This window comes from Platalea leucorodia (genome assembly GCF_965183815.1).
Source record: "Platalea leucorodia genome assembly, chromosome: 8".
NCBI lineage: Eukaryota > Metazoa > Chordata > Aves > Pelecaniformes > Threskiornithidae > Platalea > Platalea leucorodia.
Window position 1 is genome coordinate 52660284 of NC_138830.1, and position 21586 is coordinate 52681869.

At 39.8% G+C, this 21586-nt stretch overlaps 1 protein-coding gene across 2 annotated transcripts in view; it reads left to right on the top strand.

The window, feature by feature from the left end:
- Positions 1-202: 202 nt before the first annotated feature.
- The window catches only part of CDH13 (cadherin 13), a gene marked incomplete at its 3' end in the record, with an annotated part of 521180 nt that continues 499796 nt past the window's right edge, over positions 203-21586 (top strand). For both annotated transcript variants that reach the window (XM_082320962.1, XM_082320961.1), the window contains exon 1: positions 203-279. In XM_082320962.1, coding sequence (XP_082177088.1) covers positions 235-279 — 45 coding nt within the window. In that variant the 5' untranslated portion in view covers positions 203-234. The remainder of the gene's footprint in view (positions 280-21586) is intronic.

The window sequence follows — 21586 nt, forward strand, 5'->3', positions numbered from 1 at the left end:
AATATGTGTGATGCAAAATGGGGATGCTTTGTGAAGAAATCATCCTTGTAAAGCCATTGGTTCTGGTCATCAGACTCTATCCAATGCTTTAGTGATGATGCTGCTGATCTATTTGGGAAGTTGGCTGGCTCTCAAGGCAGAGTCTCTTCTCAAAGGCTGTTTCACAGTGAAAATATGCTCAGTGCAGCCGAGTGCATGAATGAAAAAGCCTCTGGTACCTTCTAGTCTGGCAAAATGCAGCACAAAACTCAACTTACTCTGTCCTTTCTGCTGTCCCAGGTAAGAAATGTGTGTTTTTTTCCTTGTTTTCTTTCATCTTCCTTTTCTTGTGCATTTGGGTTTGAAAGTATTTGTAATTCAGGTCTGATTTCTGAGTAATTATACACTGCTTGAATTACTGTTGAAAGATGAAGATCTCTGCTATAAGCCAGTTGCTAGGAATGTAGAATCTCATAGTTCCTTGATTTACAATTACAACAAATTTGCTGTGTGATATATAGCATTTTTTGTTTCCCTTCAGGAAGGGTGGTGGGGGAATCTTTCAAGTGTCTCGGTAGCAGCTGCAGCAGCAGTATTTTCTGTCATATCAAATGCTGCAACTTTGATTTGCCTCTTTTCTCTGTGGCTTTTGCCGGGTAGTAGGCTTATAGGCAGCTCACATTATTTATTGCTTTTTTTTTAAAAAAAAAAAAAAAAAAAAGGAGGAGGAATATGGAGGAAAAATAAAATCAGACCTTGCAAAAGGTTCCCTTCCCCGTGCTCTCTTGATAGATGTGTAATACTCTGTTAGTGACTTGCTATGTAGCCTTTCTCTTATTAAACGTAATTGATCCCCCTCTGCCAGAAAGCAGAGGAAAAAACACCCAGCCTTAAAAACACGGAGCTGCTAAAGCTGCTGCTGCTGCTGTCTGTCAAAGCAAGGGGACTCGCTGGGCTTTGACTTCTCAATACCTTCTGGTTGCTCTCTTTGCCTCTTGCTGCTGTTACAGGGCTCACTTTTTGAAAGCTCTGGGGAGGTTTGGAAATCCTTTGTTGTTGATCAGCTTAAATGCATCCTTCCTTCTTTTGTCTTAGGAGCTCTGTAAACTCTTGCATTTAGTGACAGTGGCACTGGTGTCCTGTGCTCTGAGTAGAGATAAAAGTTAATTCCTTTTTGACTTGCGATTGAGTGGTTTTGTTAACCCTTAGGGGGTTGGTAGGTTTTAGAGTGTCAAACTAGTGCTTGGGACGCTGAGTCTGTGCACTTGTGTTTGTGTAATTGCAATCCCCAGCTGGCATTTAGTCTGCTTTTTCAAAATAGGATGATAAGGAGCAAAATGGTGAGGGATCACTGTTGGGAGAGCTTTATTGCTGAGAGGAGATACGTCAAGAGTGTGTAAGTAGGAAGCAGTAGGGTGAACTGAATGCATATATGCTCTGGATCAAGGCTAGGATATTTGGGTCCTGGCTTACCCTGATAAGGAGTAAAAGCATTAACGTGGGCGGCTGAAGTTATGGGACAGCAGGAGGCTCTGGGGACTCGTGAGCAAGCACACAGGCATTTGGGTGGGTTCAGGATAACAATCCTTCAGGGAGCGTAACAAATGAAAGCAGCTGCTTTGGGCCATAGGTATGGTGTCTGAATGCACCGGTGAAGGATGAGTTTGAGGAGCCAGAGCAGCATGTGCTGGGGATATACGCAGAGTTTCTTGCAGGGCCTCCCTAACAGCTTGGGCTGAGGCTCTGTGGACTGTGTAGGAGGGCTGGCCAGCGGGCAGCTCGCCAGCTCTGCTGAGGCTGGCTGCAGCAAGTGGGCAAGCTGCTGCTCCTGGGGAGGGCTGAACAGCTCTCCGGTGGGCTGGGGATGCCCAGAGGGCTCCTGGGGAGGAGAAGTTGTCAAAGGGGGCTGAGATCCAGCCTGGGCAGGCAGCTGGGCTGGCAAAGCTGCCAGTGGGAGGCAATGCTCAGGGAGCAGAGGGGCTGGGGGGAGAGGGCACAGACGATGTAAAGGTAACCTGTGGATGTACTGAGTGGGTGCTCCCTTGCCTTGGGCTTGAGACCTGCCATCTGGACTGCAGTTTGCTTGGCTTTCTCTGTGTTTTCAGTCCTTATTTGTCCATCTTTAACACACTACTGAATTAATCAGTTTGAGTCTGGATTTTCTTTAGCGGTCCCTTGTAGGAAAAGCAGTGTGTATATGATAGAGGAGGACAGACTTCTAAGGCCTATTAAACCACATAGCTGACTTTTTTTTTTTTTAACATCAGTAACTACTAAAAATCTGACAAGGTGCAGAACACCTGATTCTGAAAACAACTGTGCACTTTATTGATAACTTTCAACAATACTTCAGAGTTTTTTCTCTTGCTGAGCTGAGCTGAGTTCAAGTACACTGCAGGGCTGAGCTTGTGGTGCTTTAGAATTGCTTTGTATTTAAGTGTTTAAACTGCACCCCACCTTCTTTATTAGCACATGTAGCTTTATCTGCAATGTCTCTACCTGGTGATTTAACACATCTCCAAGTTTACTTTGTAGACATGTCTAAGAGTTAATGAATTAGGGAATGAATTAGACTATAATAAGGAAGTGTACATAAATCTGTCTTCAGGTACAAGGGTGTTGAGTATTGGCAGGTTAAAGTATGAACTGAAGGTGATAGCATGCTAGGGAAGGAAAAGGGAATTACTGAAATGCTGTTTGGCTTTTCTCTTTGACACACCACATGCACAACTTTCATATGACAGGAAAAGTAAACAGAAGAATGTGAGAAACAACATATTGAACAAAAGCAGCCATCTGGCTGTGTAGTGGTTGTAACACATTTTGAGATTTTTTTCATAAGTTTTCTTTTTTTCCTCCCTTAGCAATAGCAATAATGCCTCATATAATACAATGCTAGTGGAACGTGCTAAGCTCAATTTTGATAAAATGATTTCTAAGCAATACCAATCTAGTAATGTAATACTTTCTGTGGAATTAGAAGGTAGGGATAACTTCACCTCAAAGTAATGATAGCAAAGTTTACAGTGTAGAAAAAAGCTTGAGGAAATTCTTATTCATAACAACATGAACTGAAAAAGGTTTATTTTTAACTAAAAGATCATTTCTAAAACTAGTAACTTCGGTTTTGTGTTTTCTTGGTCTGCATCTAATTCAACTGCATTTGTTAAATATAAAAAAAATTGCCTTTTTGAGGCATTAAAAGGATGAGGATGGGGAATTGCTTTTTCAGCCCATTAAGTATGTTTGTAAAAGTGGTGGTAAACAGGTGGGTGATAAATGTATTTTTTCTTTTGCAAAGATTTGGTCTACAGTACTACCAACTGTTTGTCCTGTTTTCACCAAAAGGAAAACTGAACATTAGCTGAAATAGCTGAGGAAGATATGCTTCAAGTAATTCTTTAATTCAGGATCACCTTTAAAACTACAAAGCATATCTATACTATACAACTTTATCGATCTGAAGATGGCAATAAAAACTAAGTGTACTCTGGTACCTTGTGTAGTTCACTGTACAGTGTACAGTAAGCAGTAAATACATACAGATTTTGAAATCTATCAGAGAGGTTTTTACATTTTTCCCAAAGGATATTTTCTAAGGCCTATACACAAAATATTTGTTTTAAAACAAAAGTTGTTCACAGGCTTGTTTTGGCATGTTATGCATGCAGACAGATGTATTAACATTAAATTTGTAAGTAAAGCTTGCAAGATGAGGAAAAATTTTTTTTTTGATAGCTTTAACAAGAACTGTCACGTTCCACTGAACTGTAGCTAGGTCAATTGGAAAGAAGTTTAGAATTCACAAGCTTGTCATTATAGTGAAGAGAGAAAATTAGTCCTAAAACTCTTTTCCCAAATGCATAGCTCACACTGCTGCATTCTTAAGCTTTTATTTTTTCAAATTTCTCCAGAAGAGGGCTCCATGCACAGCTTGAAAGTCAGCACCCATGTATTAAAAGAAATTTATCAGCTTCAGGAAAAAAGAAAAATCTTGCTCACACAAAGTCTGTTGGTATAATATTATAAGATTATGCTCAAATTCTGACCAAGCATTTCCATGTTATATCATGTTGCTGTAGGTATTATTTTGTTTAAGACTGCTTATTATTTGAGAATTCTAGAGGATAACATCTTATATCTCTTGTGCTATATCTGAGTTGTAAAAGTGCCTTAAAAATCTTAGAGAAACTCAATTGCCCGTTATTGCCTATAATTATTTGTACTGATGTGCATTTTGTGAGCAGGCTGACGCTCCTGACAGTTTCAGGCCATCTTTTTTTGGTTATGTAGTCAAAAAGATCTTCCACTTGCATATCTCATTCAAAAGATGGTGTCTCCCAAAACACAGAGCCATTCCAGCAGTTGTGCTGTGCTATTTGTCAAATGTTGCCTTGGAGGGAAGGTTGGCCCCTGGTGAATTAGTATGACTTTAGGCAACAGCTCTAACCTTTTAAAGATATTCTTACACCGGACCTGACCAGACTCCTTACTGCTAAGCAAGGGGGTTTTGTTGCAATAGATGAGTGGAAACTGGTCATGAAAATGCTGCTAGAGTTATGGCATTACAATTAAACCCACTTTGTTGTGTACCACTTGAGGCTCTGTCTTTCAATTTAAGATGTAGCTCAGACAACATATTAGGACCTGGTTTCTGTTTCTGATGATCAAAAATGAAAAAAGGTTATTCTAGCATATGTAATATCTTTGTGCTGTGATCCACTGGGGATTATTGACTTCATTTTTAGTGACTTGTCAGCTAGGAAATGAGTATTTCTAAAAGGTATCTCAGTGCAACAGGAACTGTTAGAACTATGTAGATAGCAACAGTGGTGCCCGTTCAAGAAGACGTGAAGTTCTGCCTTTCACTTTCTTGTTGTTAGATAAATAGGCTCTTCCCATTCTATTAACATGTAAGGGCAGGCTAGATAACAGAGCTGTTACTGTTAGACTCTTCCTGCATCACTGCTGGAGTCAAGTCTCTTATCTTCAGCTGCTGGCTTGTACCCATGTGCTGTGGGGCAGGATTGTGGCCTCAGATTTCAAAGTTCCTATGCCAGCATAAGCCTTTCAGGAGGAGGGGGGCTTCATTTGAGGCTTGAGGCAGAAATGTGAAGTTAATGGGTTTTTAATTGTTTCATGGAAATAATTTCTTCATTCTGTCTTTGACAGATGCAAGCACCAAATTCACTTTTTTGTGTATCACTAGGATTCTAACCAGCAAAGCTTCATCTGTGCAGGCAAAAAGACAAATCTACCATGTCCACTGGGGAGGAGAGACAGAATGAGAGGGATTTATCATCCTTAGGAGACTAAGTGGGCTATAGCTCTTCCCAGTTAACTCTGGATGATATTAGTGGGTTCTTGATCATGGCCATATGGTTGCACTGTGCCCTGCCCTAATCACCAGGTGGATGGGACCAGCCCAGATGGGAGACTGTTCTTCTGTTGCTTCATGTGTCCTGCAGCTAGCACAATGTTAGTGTATACAAATCAGTAGGATATTAAATGCCAAAGAGGAGTGAAAAATAAAACTTGCTTTATCAACCACTGTTTCATTATTCAAAGGTCTTGGAAACTTGCCTGCTGCTTTTTTTTTTTTTAAGTGTTGTGATGTGGACTGTATTCTCTGTCAAACAGAAGACTCTAATTCTTTGAAAGCCTTGCTATTTTGTATGAAGGGAACTCATTCCACTACTAATTTATCCAATATTCTACTGTTAGGCACCATTCATTTTCTTGGCTAAAGTAAAAAGGAGGAATTAAAGATTTGGTTTGATGGAGCTGGTTAAAACAGTTCTAAGAACAGACTAAAATAAATAAGCTGTTGAGAGGGGTGGGGTGAATCTTTTCAGCACACAGCAGTTTATCAGTATCTCTCACCACTTGGAAAAGCTGATTAAGGTGTTTAAATAACTTCTGGTATCTATGAATATCCATGTATGGATGTCTAATTCGGTATCTTTATGGACCTTGTTTTTAGGGAGCTGAACATCCACCTTCAAGCTTTTTGAAGTGTCTCAAAAATGGGCACCCATATGCAACTCTAGAATGAATAAGTTTTTATTGCCTAAGGTTCCTCAGACTCCATTTCATAAAGGTTCTACTCCCAAAACTATCATGTTTTAAAAAAAAACACCTTAATAACAGCTATCTCTTTCAGTCTAAACTCTTTTTTGTTCTCTTGCTGTGAACAACAAATGTTTAATTCCTTATTAGTAATGGCAGTGTATGTATTTCTAAAAGCTAATATTTAATTCCCAAGGACTTTGCAGTCTGGTATGTAATGAAGAGCAAATAATTCTTGTGTGTACGAAGGCTGTGTTAATAGGAGTACAGACAGAAAGTGGGTTTCTAAAAGTCTGAAGAAGTTTTTGGTGAATGAGTAATCATGGCAGATGGACCTCGTGGTACTTGTGTGGAACAAGGACTGTTAATATGGCTGTATGCAAAGAAATATGTATACATACTACTGGAATTTAGGATATGAGAGATGCTCACTTGCAAATATCTATACCTGTAAGCTTTTCTCAGCTTTTACTACTTGCGTGCTGAAGACTACTGTTGAAGGTTACCCCCTTTTCCTCTCCTGAGCTATGTTAAATGTGAGTGCTCATTATCTGATCCAGGGCAAAGTTGGCAAGCTTGGCTGGAAACACAGCCGGGGGAGTACTGATTCTATACATTAATGGCTATCTGCCACATAGACAGTAACACATCTGTGGCAGAGGTAGAAAGAGGATGAATAACTTGTCATATTGCTTCAAATCAATCCATAAAACTGTAGCACATTGAGTTTTGTTTGAATTGCTATGGAGCAAAAAAGCATGTTACAACATACTTATCACGCTGATAATCGGCTCATCTACTTTATAGACACTTAATCCATTTCTTTTCATTGTCTTGGTATAACTTGGTATTGCAAGAAGGGTTTCTGTGCAAACTGTCTTTAAAGAAGAATCTCAGAGTCAAACATAGGGGATTTTGAAACCATAAGAGTAAAAGAAAAGCTGGCAGCTGTCCATGGAGTCACTGTATAAAAGCAGAAATTCCATGCTGCTGTAAATTCTTCTGGATCCACTGGGGAGCTATCCCTGTATGCATGAATTAGGAGTATGATCCATAGCTCGTATAGACAGCATACGAGGAAAAGGGGGGAAATCATGTAAAGTTGCCCCTTCCCCAGCCTATTATAGTTTTCTTGATGTAAGGTGGTCTTTGAAGTGTGTCTATTACATTTTAACTTTGAGCCAACTGTTGGTAACCGCTTGGGAATAGAGAAAATGCTCAGAACAGTGTTCCCAAGATCTTGCATTTTCCCGTAGACAAACTTGCTGGCTTTGAGTTCCCCTACTGCCAAATAAGGTGCACTTGTACATTTCTCTAGAGACAGCCCTCTGTTTTCCCTGGGGAGCCACGTTTTATCAGACAACAAACAGCTATATCAAAACGTGAGAGCTGAACGTAGCACTGCTCTATAGTTGACAAAGCAGGAAATCCAGAGCATCTGGTACTTGGCTCCCTAAGTGAAAGGAGATGGAATTAACCTTTAGAATCGGATGGGCATTTCCCTCCCCATTAAACCCATTGTTTCAGAGCTCTGTCAGAGGAAGCTGAGCAACTCCAGCTGTGCTACACAGCAGGAATGGCAATCTCGGCTGCAGGTTTGAGCTGTTCAGTACAGTTAGATAACTGGCCAAACTGAAAGGTGTTCGGTTTGACCTTCTGCCAAGATAAGATAACTGGTCTTGCAAGTGCCAGGAAGTCATAAGTTCCAGGAAGTCATGGATATTATCTACCATCCTTATTCAGGTGAAATGCAAAATGAGAAACCTGTGGGTAAAGATAAATGAGAATTAAATTAAAATAGGACAATGCATAAAAATCACTTTTAATTTCTGGGCATTTGTATTAGCCTGCTACCTGGAGGTTGTATTGTGTGTCAGGCTAAGTGGTCTTATTCTTTTCCAAAATGTCTTTTGTTTTCATAATTCATGATCTGATTGAACTAACTGGACTCTGAACTCTATAAATCTTAATTTATGAATATTGATAATCCTATTAATTTACTGATGTACAGCTCTGACCTGAACACTAAAGTAGTTAGGCCCATATTTGATCACCTTTGCTTAATATGTGGCAATATCGTTGCAGGAGACATTATTCAGTGGGACAAAGATGTGAGGGTGGTCATTAAAACCTAGCAGTAATGGGAAGTACACCTTTTTGCACCCAGTTACGCTACTGTTCAGAAATAGATAAGGATCTGACATTTGCATCTATTTTTGGATTCATTATTTTCTTCTAATGCTTTTAATTGAAAGATCTCATTTAAAAATTATAAAGAAGAATACAATCTCCAGTTTTTAATGTCACCAATAGTTTTCCCTAATTGTTGGATCTACACAGTTTAGTTATCAACGCAGAAGTGTGGCATTCTGTGCAGTGAGGATATTGATTGTTGGCATCTGACAAAACAGCAGCTCTTTAGATGATAATTTTGGATACAGTGTGTTACCAGGAAATAAGGTAAGGATGCTGGGAATAAATCATGAAACTTTTGCACCTTGTGGAAATGACTTCTGGTCTTGCACATCTCTCAACTTCAGTTTTCTGAGTTTGCAATAGCAAAACACTGTTGCTCGCACTAATATGGGAGCAGGTCTCCAGTGGACATGGATTGATTGCATTGCCCTGCTTTGCGTTATCTAGGTGAAGGATGGTTAGTATCAGTGCCATGTGCATTTCTGCTGTGTACATATTGGGAGGCTTACATGGCTTCTATGACTGCTCTATCTGAGCACCCTGCAAATGATAATGAATTTATCCTTGCTTCCCTAAAATAAATGCTGAGTTACGACAGGAACATTATTCTGAAATGGGAGACAGCCTCCAACATCTGCCTGTTTCAATGACTTTAGTTCTATTATCTTAGTTGAGTAATGATGTAGGCTGCTGTCACTTTCGCTGCTGGTGTTGATTCAGTAGTGACAGTTCATTGTACTATAGAAAGATTAATTCTGATTGGAGGGAGCCCAGAATAAATTCAGTCTTCAGGCCAATCAGAAGCTGGTGTATGTAGTACTATTTAAATAATGCTGCTCAACTTTCAATAACACAATTAGTTATGATTTGCCAAAGAACTGCCTATCTCTATGCAGCTAGTATTTTGCATATAGAGGAAACTAAGAAGAGAAAATGTTTAGCTAATCATAACTGCATAGAGTTTTTTTAGGTGTAAAGAAAATGGAGTGTACTTGCTTATAACTGGTGTTTGTGATGGCTGCTGGCAAAATGATCAGTTGGAGCAGATGAGGAGGAGGAGGCTGGCAGTGATATATATACTCACAGCATTTGAGACCAAAACAGTTTGGGGTAGGAGACAGAGGCAAATAATATACAACCAACTATGCTTCCAGTGCTTGAGTAGGGGAGAGGTGCTGGATATTTCCACTGCAATGTAAGATGTAGTCTCAATGGCAGAATATTTCCCCCGCTGTCTGTTCACTGATAAAGGTTCCCATCTTCCTTGCTTTCCTCAGACTGGAGGAGGCAGGGCTACCACAAGCTTGGGCTCCTCTGGTACGAGATGAGCTGCCTGGTCGTGGCTGTTCCCCTCCTATGTCTAGCTTCTGGAAGTCTGATGTTGCTGTCCTAAAGTGTCATTGTTAGTGAGATGCACCTAAATGTTTGAATTCCTGGGGGGATGATGGCGTGCGGACAGACCATTTGTTACAAGCCCAAAACATGAGAATCTGTAGGCTTGTATGGACTATTGAAAGTTAATCTCTGACTCTGTGGAACAGCTGCCTCTTCCTGTCTGGTTATGTCCCTCTGAAATGACGATTCAATCTTCTTACGCTTGCTTCGCAAGCATACAATTTTCAAAGCTTTTGTTCCTTCATGAGTCAAAGGCACACAAGCACAGAATCTGTTTCTTGCTGTGCATGGGAACTAAACATTGATTATGGGTGGCTGAAGGAGTTTGGCTAAAATAGAAAATGACTTGGTTGTCTGCTATAGCTCATGTTGAACCTGAACAAAATCATTTTTCCAACTTGTTCTTGACTTCTGATTTCTGTGTGCTCTGTGTTTGTGGAGTCTAGCTGGGATATGAAGGAAGAAAAAGCAATCATGCACAGCACGAGTGGTTCTCCCTGCCTTACCTCCAGGCTGACTGGAAGCATCAGCATTCCTGTAATTTCCTTGTTCAAATTACTTTTTCTTTGTTCCACTTCATCTACTGAAAAAAATTCAGAAAGTCTGAGTGCTTTTAGTTTGGTTTTTTTTTTTTTTTTATTCAAACTTTCTTCCAGAACTTCTAGTGTTGGGGGAAAGGATGAATACTTTTTACTCCTATGTTTTAGCTTTTGTTAGATGGGCTTCAACAGGCCCTTTTGGAAAGTCCATCCCTGTTCTTGGTGCTTATAGATGCTTTTCTTTTGGTGATAGATGAGAAGATGATGGGGATTTTCCTGCAGCATGAGGAAAACCAGACACACTTAAGGAGTCATGTTCCTTTAGCATTTTACATAGGTCCTAGTTACTTTCACTGGGTAAGCTGCAGATTGCCTGGAGTTAGTGCAGTGTTAAACTGTAACCTTTAGCTAATGTGGTAAGCAACTCTAAGCGTTGTACTGTTAGTACTTGTGCATCTGGCCCAAATCTTGTGTGTTTCTTGGTATGTTCATATTATTCTACTCCTTTTTCCCCCTCAGTCCCCCGAGGCAGTCTAGTTCTATCTGCACATGTGGAAAAGAGAATTTAATTTGGCTGCCCCATTAATGGTTTTAAATTGGTGATTTCTTAGAGCCAGAAGTGCTGGGATAGTTATTTAGTAATAAACATGCAGACATAGCTGCTGAATTTCTTGTCCCTTTCCTTAGCTGACTGAGGAATACAAGAAAGAAGACCAAACCTTAACACACAAAGATGGAACGGAAAACAAAACCAAGGGAAAAAGAAAAACCAAATGATATTCAATGTCCTGTAACTTTTTGTAGCTGTTAGGATTTGGAAAGCAGCCTTTTATATTTGTGATACAGTTAACAGGTGTATACAGGAATGAAGTGCAGCATCTAGTCTGATTCTGCTTGATTTCCACATCTTCATTTACATGCAGTCTCACCTGATAGTTTAGGCTGATGCCCATATGCAGAGCTCTTGCTCATGTCTGGATCTGAAGTTGTTGGCATCAGGAAACAGCACTACTTTACTCTGCTTTATGCACGTTTGTGTGTGTGTCAGCCTGCTGGTTTACGAGAGGCAGGAAATTTAATCCTTTGTAAAACTCTGTGTCTGTTTCAAGTATTCATTAGCTGCCCAGCCACAGAACTCTCTTCTCTTCTACATTTTATGTTTTGGTGGGACTTTTTTATTATCATTTGCTGTATGTCTTAATGGACAATATTTATCTCTGTCTGCTGCTTTGACATTGTTGTGTTCATGATCATTAAATTCATTCTACTGATGCTTTGGGAAACTTGTTACCGCGCAGATGAAATAAAACTTAGAAGGTACCTTCCCCTAATTGACTAGTTGGCTGGGGAGGGAATGGGAAAGGAGAGAGCAGAGGACAAACTGGGTGTAAGGTGTGAGGCCAAACCAGCCTTCATTGCAGGAGAACATATTGCAGTTTCTTTTGAAACTCTTTGTGTGTCACTTCTTTAACTGTCTGAAATGATTTTATGTATATTGGAAAGGTTGTTTCCCATTCAGCCTCTGTGTGAACACAAGCATACTTTTTAACTGCGTGCCGGTGGACGTCAGTATGTCCCAGAGAAAATGGAAAGGTAGGAAGGGGCCAGAGAACTTGGGAGAGGAAGGACAGTTATGTTGTGGTTTTCCAGCAATAAATATGAAGCAAGCCAGATACCAGGAAAAGCTAGGCAATGTCTTGCTGAAATGAGTATTATGGGCCAGCTTTTACGAGATAAATGCTCCAAAGTTTTGTCAGATACTATGTGATTTCCCTCCCCCTACCACTTTTGCTAATATATAATTTCACAGACTTATCCTCTTTCTCTTGTTTTCTGACATCTCTTGGAGGCCAGCTGAACAGCAAAGATTAAAGGGAAGAGAACCTGGCTTCAGGCACATTTGCAAACTAGCTGTTAGTTTTCTGCAGGTTCTTCTGTACTTTAAACAGAAACAACCCTCCCCTGACAACTGAGCATACAATTCATATACGATGGATCTGCTTCTGACACTGTATTTCTGGGGTGTTTGCATGACTCGTGATTTCATCTGGCAGTGCGTGAGTTTAAGCAGTGATAAAGAGAACACCGCAGAGTGCAAATACATTTGACCTTTCAAAACATTGAAAAGAAAACAAAAATAGAAAAATAGTTTCTTTGCAGTTTTTCCTTGTACGTGTGTAATGACTGCAAGCAAACTAGCATTCTCATTTCTGCCTTGGGAGCCTGGGTAGCACAGAGGCTTCTAGGCCTGAGACCTACTGTTTTATACCTGCTGTTCCCAGGACAGTGTGTGTGAGTTGGCCTGATATTGGAGTAGAGGTTCAAGTCAGCTCTGATTTCTTTAGTTCAGGGATTGGCCCGTAGTTCAGGTCTGCTGCATCCCAAAATCTTTACCGTTTGATAAGCTATGCTTGTATAATTGGCATGCTGGTCTTGGTTCACTTGCCTGATGGGCAGGAGTCTGTATTTCAAGTGTGAAGTACCACTGAAACTGTCACTCTAAATCGGTAGTACCAATACAGAAGTAAGGTTCAGGTACCCGTGGAAAGTTTCTGCTGAAATCCTAAGCTAGCTGCAGCATTAGTTATCTTGGATGCAGCCACCTCTTAAAGCTGCTGTGAGCAACTTTAAAAAGCAAGTAATTCCATGGGTGCTATGTAGTGTGAATACCCTGTTCAGTTAGCACAGCAGTGGGCTCGCTGCAGGGTTCAGCCTTGCCCTGAGTTAACCCCTCCTAGAAGGGCTGGGGTTTTTAAATAGCAGCGTGGCTGAGTCAGGGGCATGCCAGGCCTGTTACACTGCCACTCCCCATGTCATGACTGCTGCTGGGGAATACGTGTGGTTCTGAATATGGCTACAAATATGATGGGAACTGAAGATCCTCCCTCCTTTTCCTCATAAAACTGTTGTTGATTTGTGAGCACATTCCTTTGCTTTAAAAGCAGAGGAAGTACACATAGTACATCTCTCCCAGCCTGCAAGCTAGAGATGTACACAGTGTGCAGAATTTTGTGCCAAGCTCTGAGAGTAGGGATAGGTTTTGAATGAAGTGATCAGGGTAAATTTTTTTCTTGAGCCTCTTTGGGGAAGGGAGGGAAGGCTATGCAGCATCTGGGGTAGGGCTCTGATCTGGTATTGCTACAAGTATTTTTGGTATTTCTAAAACTACTTTGCAGTTGGTGCACTGGAATTTGGTTGTTTTTTGGGTCTGAAGCTGCTTAACTGTAAACAATAGTCCTTCCTTGATTTATTTGTACTGCCCTGATGCCTGTCATATGCTGGCCAAGTCTGGTGCAGCAGGGAGAAACATTTTTCCCTTCTCATCCCACTTTCTTATTTCCTGGTTCACTGTGTAGTCACCTCCTGTGGCTGTGGTTACATGAATTTCATTAATAGCAAATCTTGAGCAATCCGCTTAAATAATAATCAATGTGTCTTTTTAAATTGCCCTTCTTCCATACATTTGTTGTGAATCGGTGAACTATCTGATCAACTAGCTACCTTAGCACCTGTAAACAAATCTCTCTGTTTTTGTTCAGTGCTATTGACAAGGCTTCTTGCTGAAGCAGGGCTGCTAGACTGGAAGGCGTGTAGTACTCGTGGAGCCTAAAAAGAGAGGGAGACCAAAAAGTGTGACTGCAGTTTAATGGGTAGAGACCATCCTTGAAGGGAGGGATTCCTTGGTATTCTGTCTTTAGTAACTCTTTGCTGGAAAATATGTAACTAGTCCCTGGATAAGCAGCACTAGTACATCAAACTTGCCATCTTTTTCCAGACAAAGTTTCAACTGTTCTCTTCAAAGTTATGCTCCTTTTTGCTTGGTCGTCTTCTGGCCCAAGGCATCTTAGTTGTGTATTACAGCCTAGATTTGGCTGGACAAAAGTAGGGCAAGGAGCTTTCTTAAGCAATAGCTGTGGCTTTAAGTCTCCTTAGGTTGAGGAGGGTTTTGAGCTTTGGCCTTTCCCTTGCCCAGCAAACTCTTTGTGGACTTTGAGAACTTTTTTTTTTAACTTCTCTTTTTAGACTGTGCTTCTTCGTTAAGAATCTGAACTGTAAAGCAGTGCCTTTTCCCACCAGCCATGTGCGTAAGGCTGACCTTTGGCTTGAACACAAAGTTTGGTGTCAGCCTTGTCCCATTACCAAATATAGCATAAATCTTACTGACAAGGTTTCCAGGCAGCTGTGGCTGGGGGGGATGTAGACAGTGAATGTCTCTGAATGACAGAAGTAACTTCTGATCTCTGGACTTAGCACTGAAGTACATGCACCAGCAGGGCCAGGAGAAGATGGTTGTTTCTTGCTCTGTCCCTTGCCCTGTTTCCATGTAGACACCCTCCCTTGAGTTGTGGGTTGCCTTGCTGTGCTTGGTTAGTGTGCCGGGGGGTCAGTGTGCCCACCCCTGGCACCAGGGAATGGCTGCTGGCCTTGGTAGGGATAACTGCTCTCACAGCACTTGGTGCTTTGCTTTTTTCTTACAGCCTCATCCTTCTTGAGCATCTTGATTTCAAGTGTCTGTTGAAGCACTGTAAACAGATTTCCTTCGGTTCTGCAGCACTACATGCTGTGTTGCAATACATTTTGTCTACTTTAAAGCTGTTAGTGATTCATTAGTTTACAGTTCCAAAAACCAATTCCAAAGGGATCAGTCATCTCCCTAGAGCAGTGAAGATATTTTCAAGCTGGCTACACAGTGCTATGGCAAAGTTTTTGAGACTTGCCTGGTTCAAATCATGTGGCAGTGATACTGCCAAAGGCTGCCAATTCAATGGAGGATTGCACACAGATTCCATGGGTGGGAACTTGCAATATTATTAGACACAGCTAATAATAGTTCCTCTTGACTTCTGAAATGTCAGAATGGTCTTGTGAGTAAGTGCACTTTGGAAAGAATTAACCTTTTGTTGGCTACCAAGAGTAGTCCTTGACATGTTCAATGCTGTATTATGCGTGTAATACATAAAGGAAATATGTTGGAAATGAGGAGCCTTAATACATCTGTCTGTGAATTGACTACTGTCAAGATCTCATAGTTGCAGCATCAGTCTGGGGACCCATGGCTGTCCCCTCTGTGTGTACAATGACTCGAAAGATGAGCTGCTTCTATCCAGACATTCTTGAGATCTAATGAGCCTGCCTCTGCCTCATTTTCTCCATCTGCAAAGGGCTTTGAAACATAATGGTGAGAAATCTCTAGTGTACTATTAAAAAAAAAAAAAAAGTATGCTAACATAAAGAAGCAACTCTATTTTCTTTGAGAGGAGTCAGTTACTGTCTGACAGACTGTTCTGGAGTGAGGTCTCCAGGGCTTCTGGAGTTTCTGAGTATATCTCCCAGACCAATTGCTCTAGAGCTGGGTCTTCTGGCAGGGAACAATAACTCTGCTTTGCAGAGAACTTAAAAAGTTTTCAATTGCTTTATGAACCAAGTGAAACCAAAAGTAAAAAAAAAAAAATCTCTAAATGCTCTGTGGAACTCAGTTAATACTTTTTCTTACACTAGCCATTTATTTATTTTTGCTGTCTAGTGCATCCAGCAAAGTACCAGCAGTATTTCTCCAGCTGCAGGATTTACTGTAAGATTTTTATGGGCTGCTGGAGGCCAATCAGTAATGGATTTTGATATGTTGTCTTCAGAGCGGGAGAAACTGATAAATGGAAAAAAAAAAAAAAACAAAAAACCAAGCCACAGAAACAAGTTCTTAGTCAAAAGATGCTAGCATTTAGAAGACTGAGAAATTAAGCCATGAGCTCTTTTGTCCTTTTGAGGGTATAACTAAAAGCATAGCTCTGAGCAGATGAGCTGTGTTTCAAGAGATGCTGGACACTTGTCTCTTCTTGTGATTTGGCTAAAGTTGGGGCACTTGCATCTTGCGAATACAGAGCTGCATGGGAATTGCATGAAGCCAAGCCCTTAGCTGGAGAGCAATGCAAATACAGGGGAAAGACAGATGACCTGTATTCAGAGTGCCTCTTCTCAATTGCCTTTTAGAGCTATGTATTATAGGTAAGAACACCTGCTGGATGTATCTTTCAAGGCAGAATTGCATCACTGCGGGCTACAAATAACCTTACATAATGAGGAACCTCACTTTCTGTATGTCACTATACCTCTATTTTTTTTTATTTTCCTGACTTCTGTGAGGAGTTAGATGATAATATCACTTAAGACCAGGAAAAACTAAAGTACAAAGCAAGAAAACATCTTGTGCAAAGTCCTATAGGAAGTCTTTAATAAATAGGATGCATTCACACCTCAGGAGCCCCAAATCATCCATCAGTACACGTTGTCCCTGGTGCAGACAACCCAGAGCAACATGCCTTGTTGAGGGGGAGTCTTGGAAAAAGTCTTGCACTCTTTCTGTTTATTAGAACTAAAACTTTAATTACAGTAACTAGTTAGTATCTTAATGAAAAATCCATCCCTCTATTTCTGCAGTGCATCTAACTGCCAGCATTTAATCCTTGTCTTAAAGATATGTTGCAGTCTTTTTGTGACAATGAAGATGTATTTTTAGTGTGCTTGGGGAATTGCAGTTAACAGAATGACTTCACCCGAAGGGGAAGCTTGACTGTTGTCATTTTTTTCATGTTCAATAATCTAAAATACATTGTTGACATCAATGCTTTACTAAAAGTAAAATAAGATTAGGATCAATGGGTTTTTAAGAATATTTTCCTTTTTCCCATCTGGGTTTTGTTTCTTTTTTTTTTTTTTTTCTTCAGTACTTCTCTGTCATTTTCTTTGCTTGGCAACTTAAATCTTGCTTGTGAGCATGTAAAGCAAGTTGTGTGCTTATAAATCTGAAAATAAAAGCAGAAAAGATTTCTCTTGTAATAAATTCTCTTATTCCACCTATATTTACTATAACTCATCCCCTCTGCCCTCTACATCATGATAATCATACACCGAAAAGCATATTTTATTTGAGGATCCGTGCGAGTCCTGGCAGATGGACAACGGAGTCCTCTCACTGCTCTTCACCATTGCTGGATAGACCCTACCTTGCACAGACTCACAGAAGTTGTCAGGCTGTCCTTCATTTCAAGTTCATCCTCCTTTGTCATCCTGATAGACGTTAATGTGCAAAGGCATTCAGGGAATTATGAAATGAAATTGTAGGTATTCTTAGAGATGCAATGTCAAACAACTCAGTAGCACATGTGGCAATTGCTGGATCCATGTTTCTGTCATGCTTTAAACTTGTTGAAAGAATTAGGTTCCTATTCTTTCAGTGTGCTGTCTGCAGTTAGCCGTGATCAAAGAAAAGAGTGGAGGTGGTCTACTAGGAATGCTTCTCTCCTTCTGCATGAAAGAACAAATTACTACAGTTTTCTCCTTCACTGGAATAATGTGATCATCTACCTACTTCTGAGCTCAGTCAACAACTCTTTTAACGAAGTATTGGTGCAGACACTAAATTCTTCTCAGACAGCTCAAACTGTCACAAAGTCACTCTTTCCCATTGTTTGCAGTCTTAATCTAAGATGGTCTGAGGAAGGAAATGGTGAGAAGTGTTATCTGCACAGACTTCCCCACACGACCAAGTTGGTGGTCTCCCTTCTCTGTGTAGTACCCTGTGCAGCCCAGAAATATCATATAACAATCTTGGTGTCCTCAGTGAAATGTTAGCTAGAAGTCTTCTATCAAGTAATTTGCAGCTGACTACTGCAAATGGATTTTTCTTGTTTCTTTATAGGATGATTCAAACTAGAGGTTAAACCTAATAGCTAAGAATTAGTTATTTGAATAATATTTCATCAGACTCCTGTGTGTGAAACACTTGGTAAGAAACAAACTAATATTGGCCAATATGAGTGATACAATTTAAATATGAATTTTCATTTATGGCAGCCATATGCGTATATTAGTCCAATACTAGCACTTTTTTCTTAGACTTCTATGTTTCAGGTGGCATGGAGCATTTGAATTGCAAGACCTTGAAAAGAAATGCTTGATTTTTAGGCTTTGTCATCATTTTGGCATTATACCTGAGAACAATGATTGTGATGTGGTTTCTAAACATACAAGATGTCTGTCTGTTAAGTATCAGTAACAGTTAAGTATGTTGTTTATTTTCTGCTTTTAATATTTATGGTATTAACAGAAGATAAAAATCAGATTTTCTTTCTCTGAGGAGTCCTTACAATTCAAATAAGCTACCATTTTGTAAACAAAGCTATGATTTGAAATAGGGTAAACCTCCCTGAGCTTTTAGGGAACATGCATGTGTCTGAATGTCCTTGCTATTCTCATAACTCTAATCATTGTAAGCTGTGAGCCCATTCAAAATGTTATCTAAGCACTGACAACATCCTCAGTGTTAGTACAATGTATTGAAAAAAAAAAAAAATCTTTTGTGCAATCTGTGCTCTCAAGGACAAACCACCTAATTAGCTGACCTATGTGAAACACACACTGTGGTGTTTCTGTTTATTAAGGCACAACAAATTGCAGAATTCAAGTTTGTTTTTTGGAATCTGAAAGATCTAGGGAGAGAAACATTTCATGGTGGAGAGGGGAGATGAAATGTGAAGGCATTAAGTACTGCAATCAAGAGAATACTACGTGTATGCATGTACATGTTGTGTGTATATATGCATATGTGAAGGTACGTATGAATATATGTAGGATCATACACACAACGTAGGTCAGGCAAAAGCAAAGGTCAGCTTTGTGGGTTTTGTCATGCTACAACGGCTTTTTTACCCCCAAAGGTAATACTTGGATTGTAACTTATTATTCTCTTATATTCATGCCTTAAGATTGAAGCTTCTGAACTTAAAAAAAAAAATAAAATTTGGCTCCATTTGGGCTTCACTTCAAGTTCCTCTAAACTGAGTTTCAGATATGCATACAAAATCCAGTCAGAACACAGACATGACTTTTGCTCTGTGTGTATTTTTGAACACACTCAAACTCACATAACTGGTATGAAAGGAAGTGTTCAAATAAGCTGTTTTGAAGAGCAAGGATTGAGTGTCTTTATATCTTCAAAGTAACCTAGTCCAGCTGCATAGTAGACTTGTGGGTTTATGCTTGCTAAATTCTTACAATGAAAGCAGCGATAAAGAAGCGGCAACTGTGAGCCAGAAATGTGCATGGAGTAGTTTGAAAGTCTGGCCTATTAGAAGTACAAATAAAGACTTGCTAGGTTTGGCAGCCTTTAAAGTGTCTGGTTGTTATCCTAAAGAGCATCGTTCAGGACTGTGCGGATTCTTTCCTTCCTGTACAGTTTTAGCAGGCTGCATCTCATAACTTTTAACCACAAGTGCTCCCTGCCTAAACATGCAGCTTCATCGAGGATTTCTTATTTGGACAAGCATAAATCGTGCGAATTATAACCAAAAGGATTTGGGCCCATATAAGCCATAGGAGTTGTCACTTAAAGATTCTGTAAATACTTGTTCCCATGAGGATACTGATGTGATGTTTAAAAAGAGCCTGAAAGCAAAGTGTTAAAATATGTACAGACCTTAGAGATGCATCAGGCATAACTATATGCAGAGCAACTTAGAGCAGACTACAAAATGGTGTTTTTATTTTCCCCTGTGGTGCGATGTTATAGCAGAGAATTGTGTATAAAGGGGGAAATGGAATGTGTTTTCTTTTTTCTCCTTCTTTTAAATACAGTGACAGGTCCTAATTTAGACCTAATTTTCATTCCTGTAACATTACTTGTAATAACGTCTAAAGTCCTCAGAATTAATTTGACTGGAAAAATTCCAGAAGGACTTTCAATTTTTCTCATTAAAAACATTATAGATGTCTTAATTAGGCACTGTTATTAATGGTAATATTACTCAATTTAGAACTACACACTTAAGATGTGGTTACCTCTAGCGTGATTAGTCAGAGAAGCTCTGCCACGCAAGAATGCACACTAGAATTTTGAACAGTTAAATATTTAGAGCCAGATGCTCAGCTGTGTAAATTGTGTGGCTACTGTGACCTCAGTGGAGCTAGACTAGTATATATTAACTGAGGGTTTGATATCTAAAGTCATAAACAATCATTTCTTGCTGATCTCCTTCACTATTTCTCCTTTTCCTTTCTGGTGTTTGCTCATTTTTTTTTTTTCTCTAAATTATATACTTATGGTAGAATAAGTTTATGAAGAAGAATATATATATATATTCTTGTCTCCAGTATAAGCTGTTTAACTGATGAAATCAGGCTGGAGCCTCTCTGCACTTGTATTTCCCCCCCCCCCCCGTTACTCCAGGGGGATTTCACTGACTTAAGTGAACTTGCTCCTGCTTTAGAACACAGTTTGAGGACTTTCTCACAGTGCCTTCGACTCTAATGGGCTCTGTTACAAGCTTGAAGTTGTGGTAATTTGCTTTACTTTGGTGAGGACCTTCTGCTGCTACATGTGAGGGTAGAATTAGGGGGAATATTTTTATTTGCTTGCCTAGACACCGATTTATGCAAACTTTTAAAGTACTCTGTGGACCAGTTAATGTGTGTATTTTCCTGTTAGAAGACTGAAAGGAGCTATTTAGATTTACTATATTTGTGCCTGGCTTCATTAGTACGTAAGAATCCGCGACAGTTTTCAGTTCTATAATTACTGGCTGTCACTCCTGTTTGATGTTACTTATGTTTATTGTGATTGTGGATGGGAAAGGCTGTTAGCTACATTGGCTATTGCATGCTGCTCTGTGACTTTAATTGGGGAGCTTGTACAAAATAAAGCCTGTACTTTGATTATCATCAGGGTATAAGACTTCATTTAAAAAAAAAACCACCCCCCACAAAATTCCACAACAAATGTTCCAGCTTTTTAAATTGTTTGGAATGTGAGGTGTCTAAATGAAGTTGAATGCAACATAGCAAATTTTTGTATGTTCTGTTACTCAATAATCCCAGTGTTTTAGATTCCAAGTGTTTTCAATATGTAAAATGTCGCTTTAGCTGAGTACAGGCTCATTTGTGTGGCAGAAGAAGATGATCTTTACGTGAACTGTGTGAAACCCAGACTTGTGTCATCTTGCAGGTAGTTTAACCATGAAATGAACAGTCATGATGCATTCAGGTTAAGATGGACAGATGTGCATAAGGCTGTTAAAGCAAACGGCATCTGGATATATAATTGGTATATGGGATAGTACTGAAATCTCAAAATGGTACAGACATTTGCATCTGTTCACTGATGTATATAATGACGAGTTATTTGGGGTAGTAGGGTGTGAAGCTTAAAAGGAACTTAATGGCTTTTCCTTTAATAAATCATTTGACTACAGCAGTGTCATCTTTTATTAGCTTGTAATTTTGTAAAAGTTGAAATTGAGCATAATGTTGCATATAATTCTAGAACATCTGGTAGCAATATCTAGTAGCAGCTGTTTAGTACCTGAAATATAAACAAAACATGATTTTACCCATCGCTGTCACAGTTAATTTTCCTG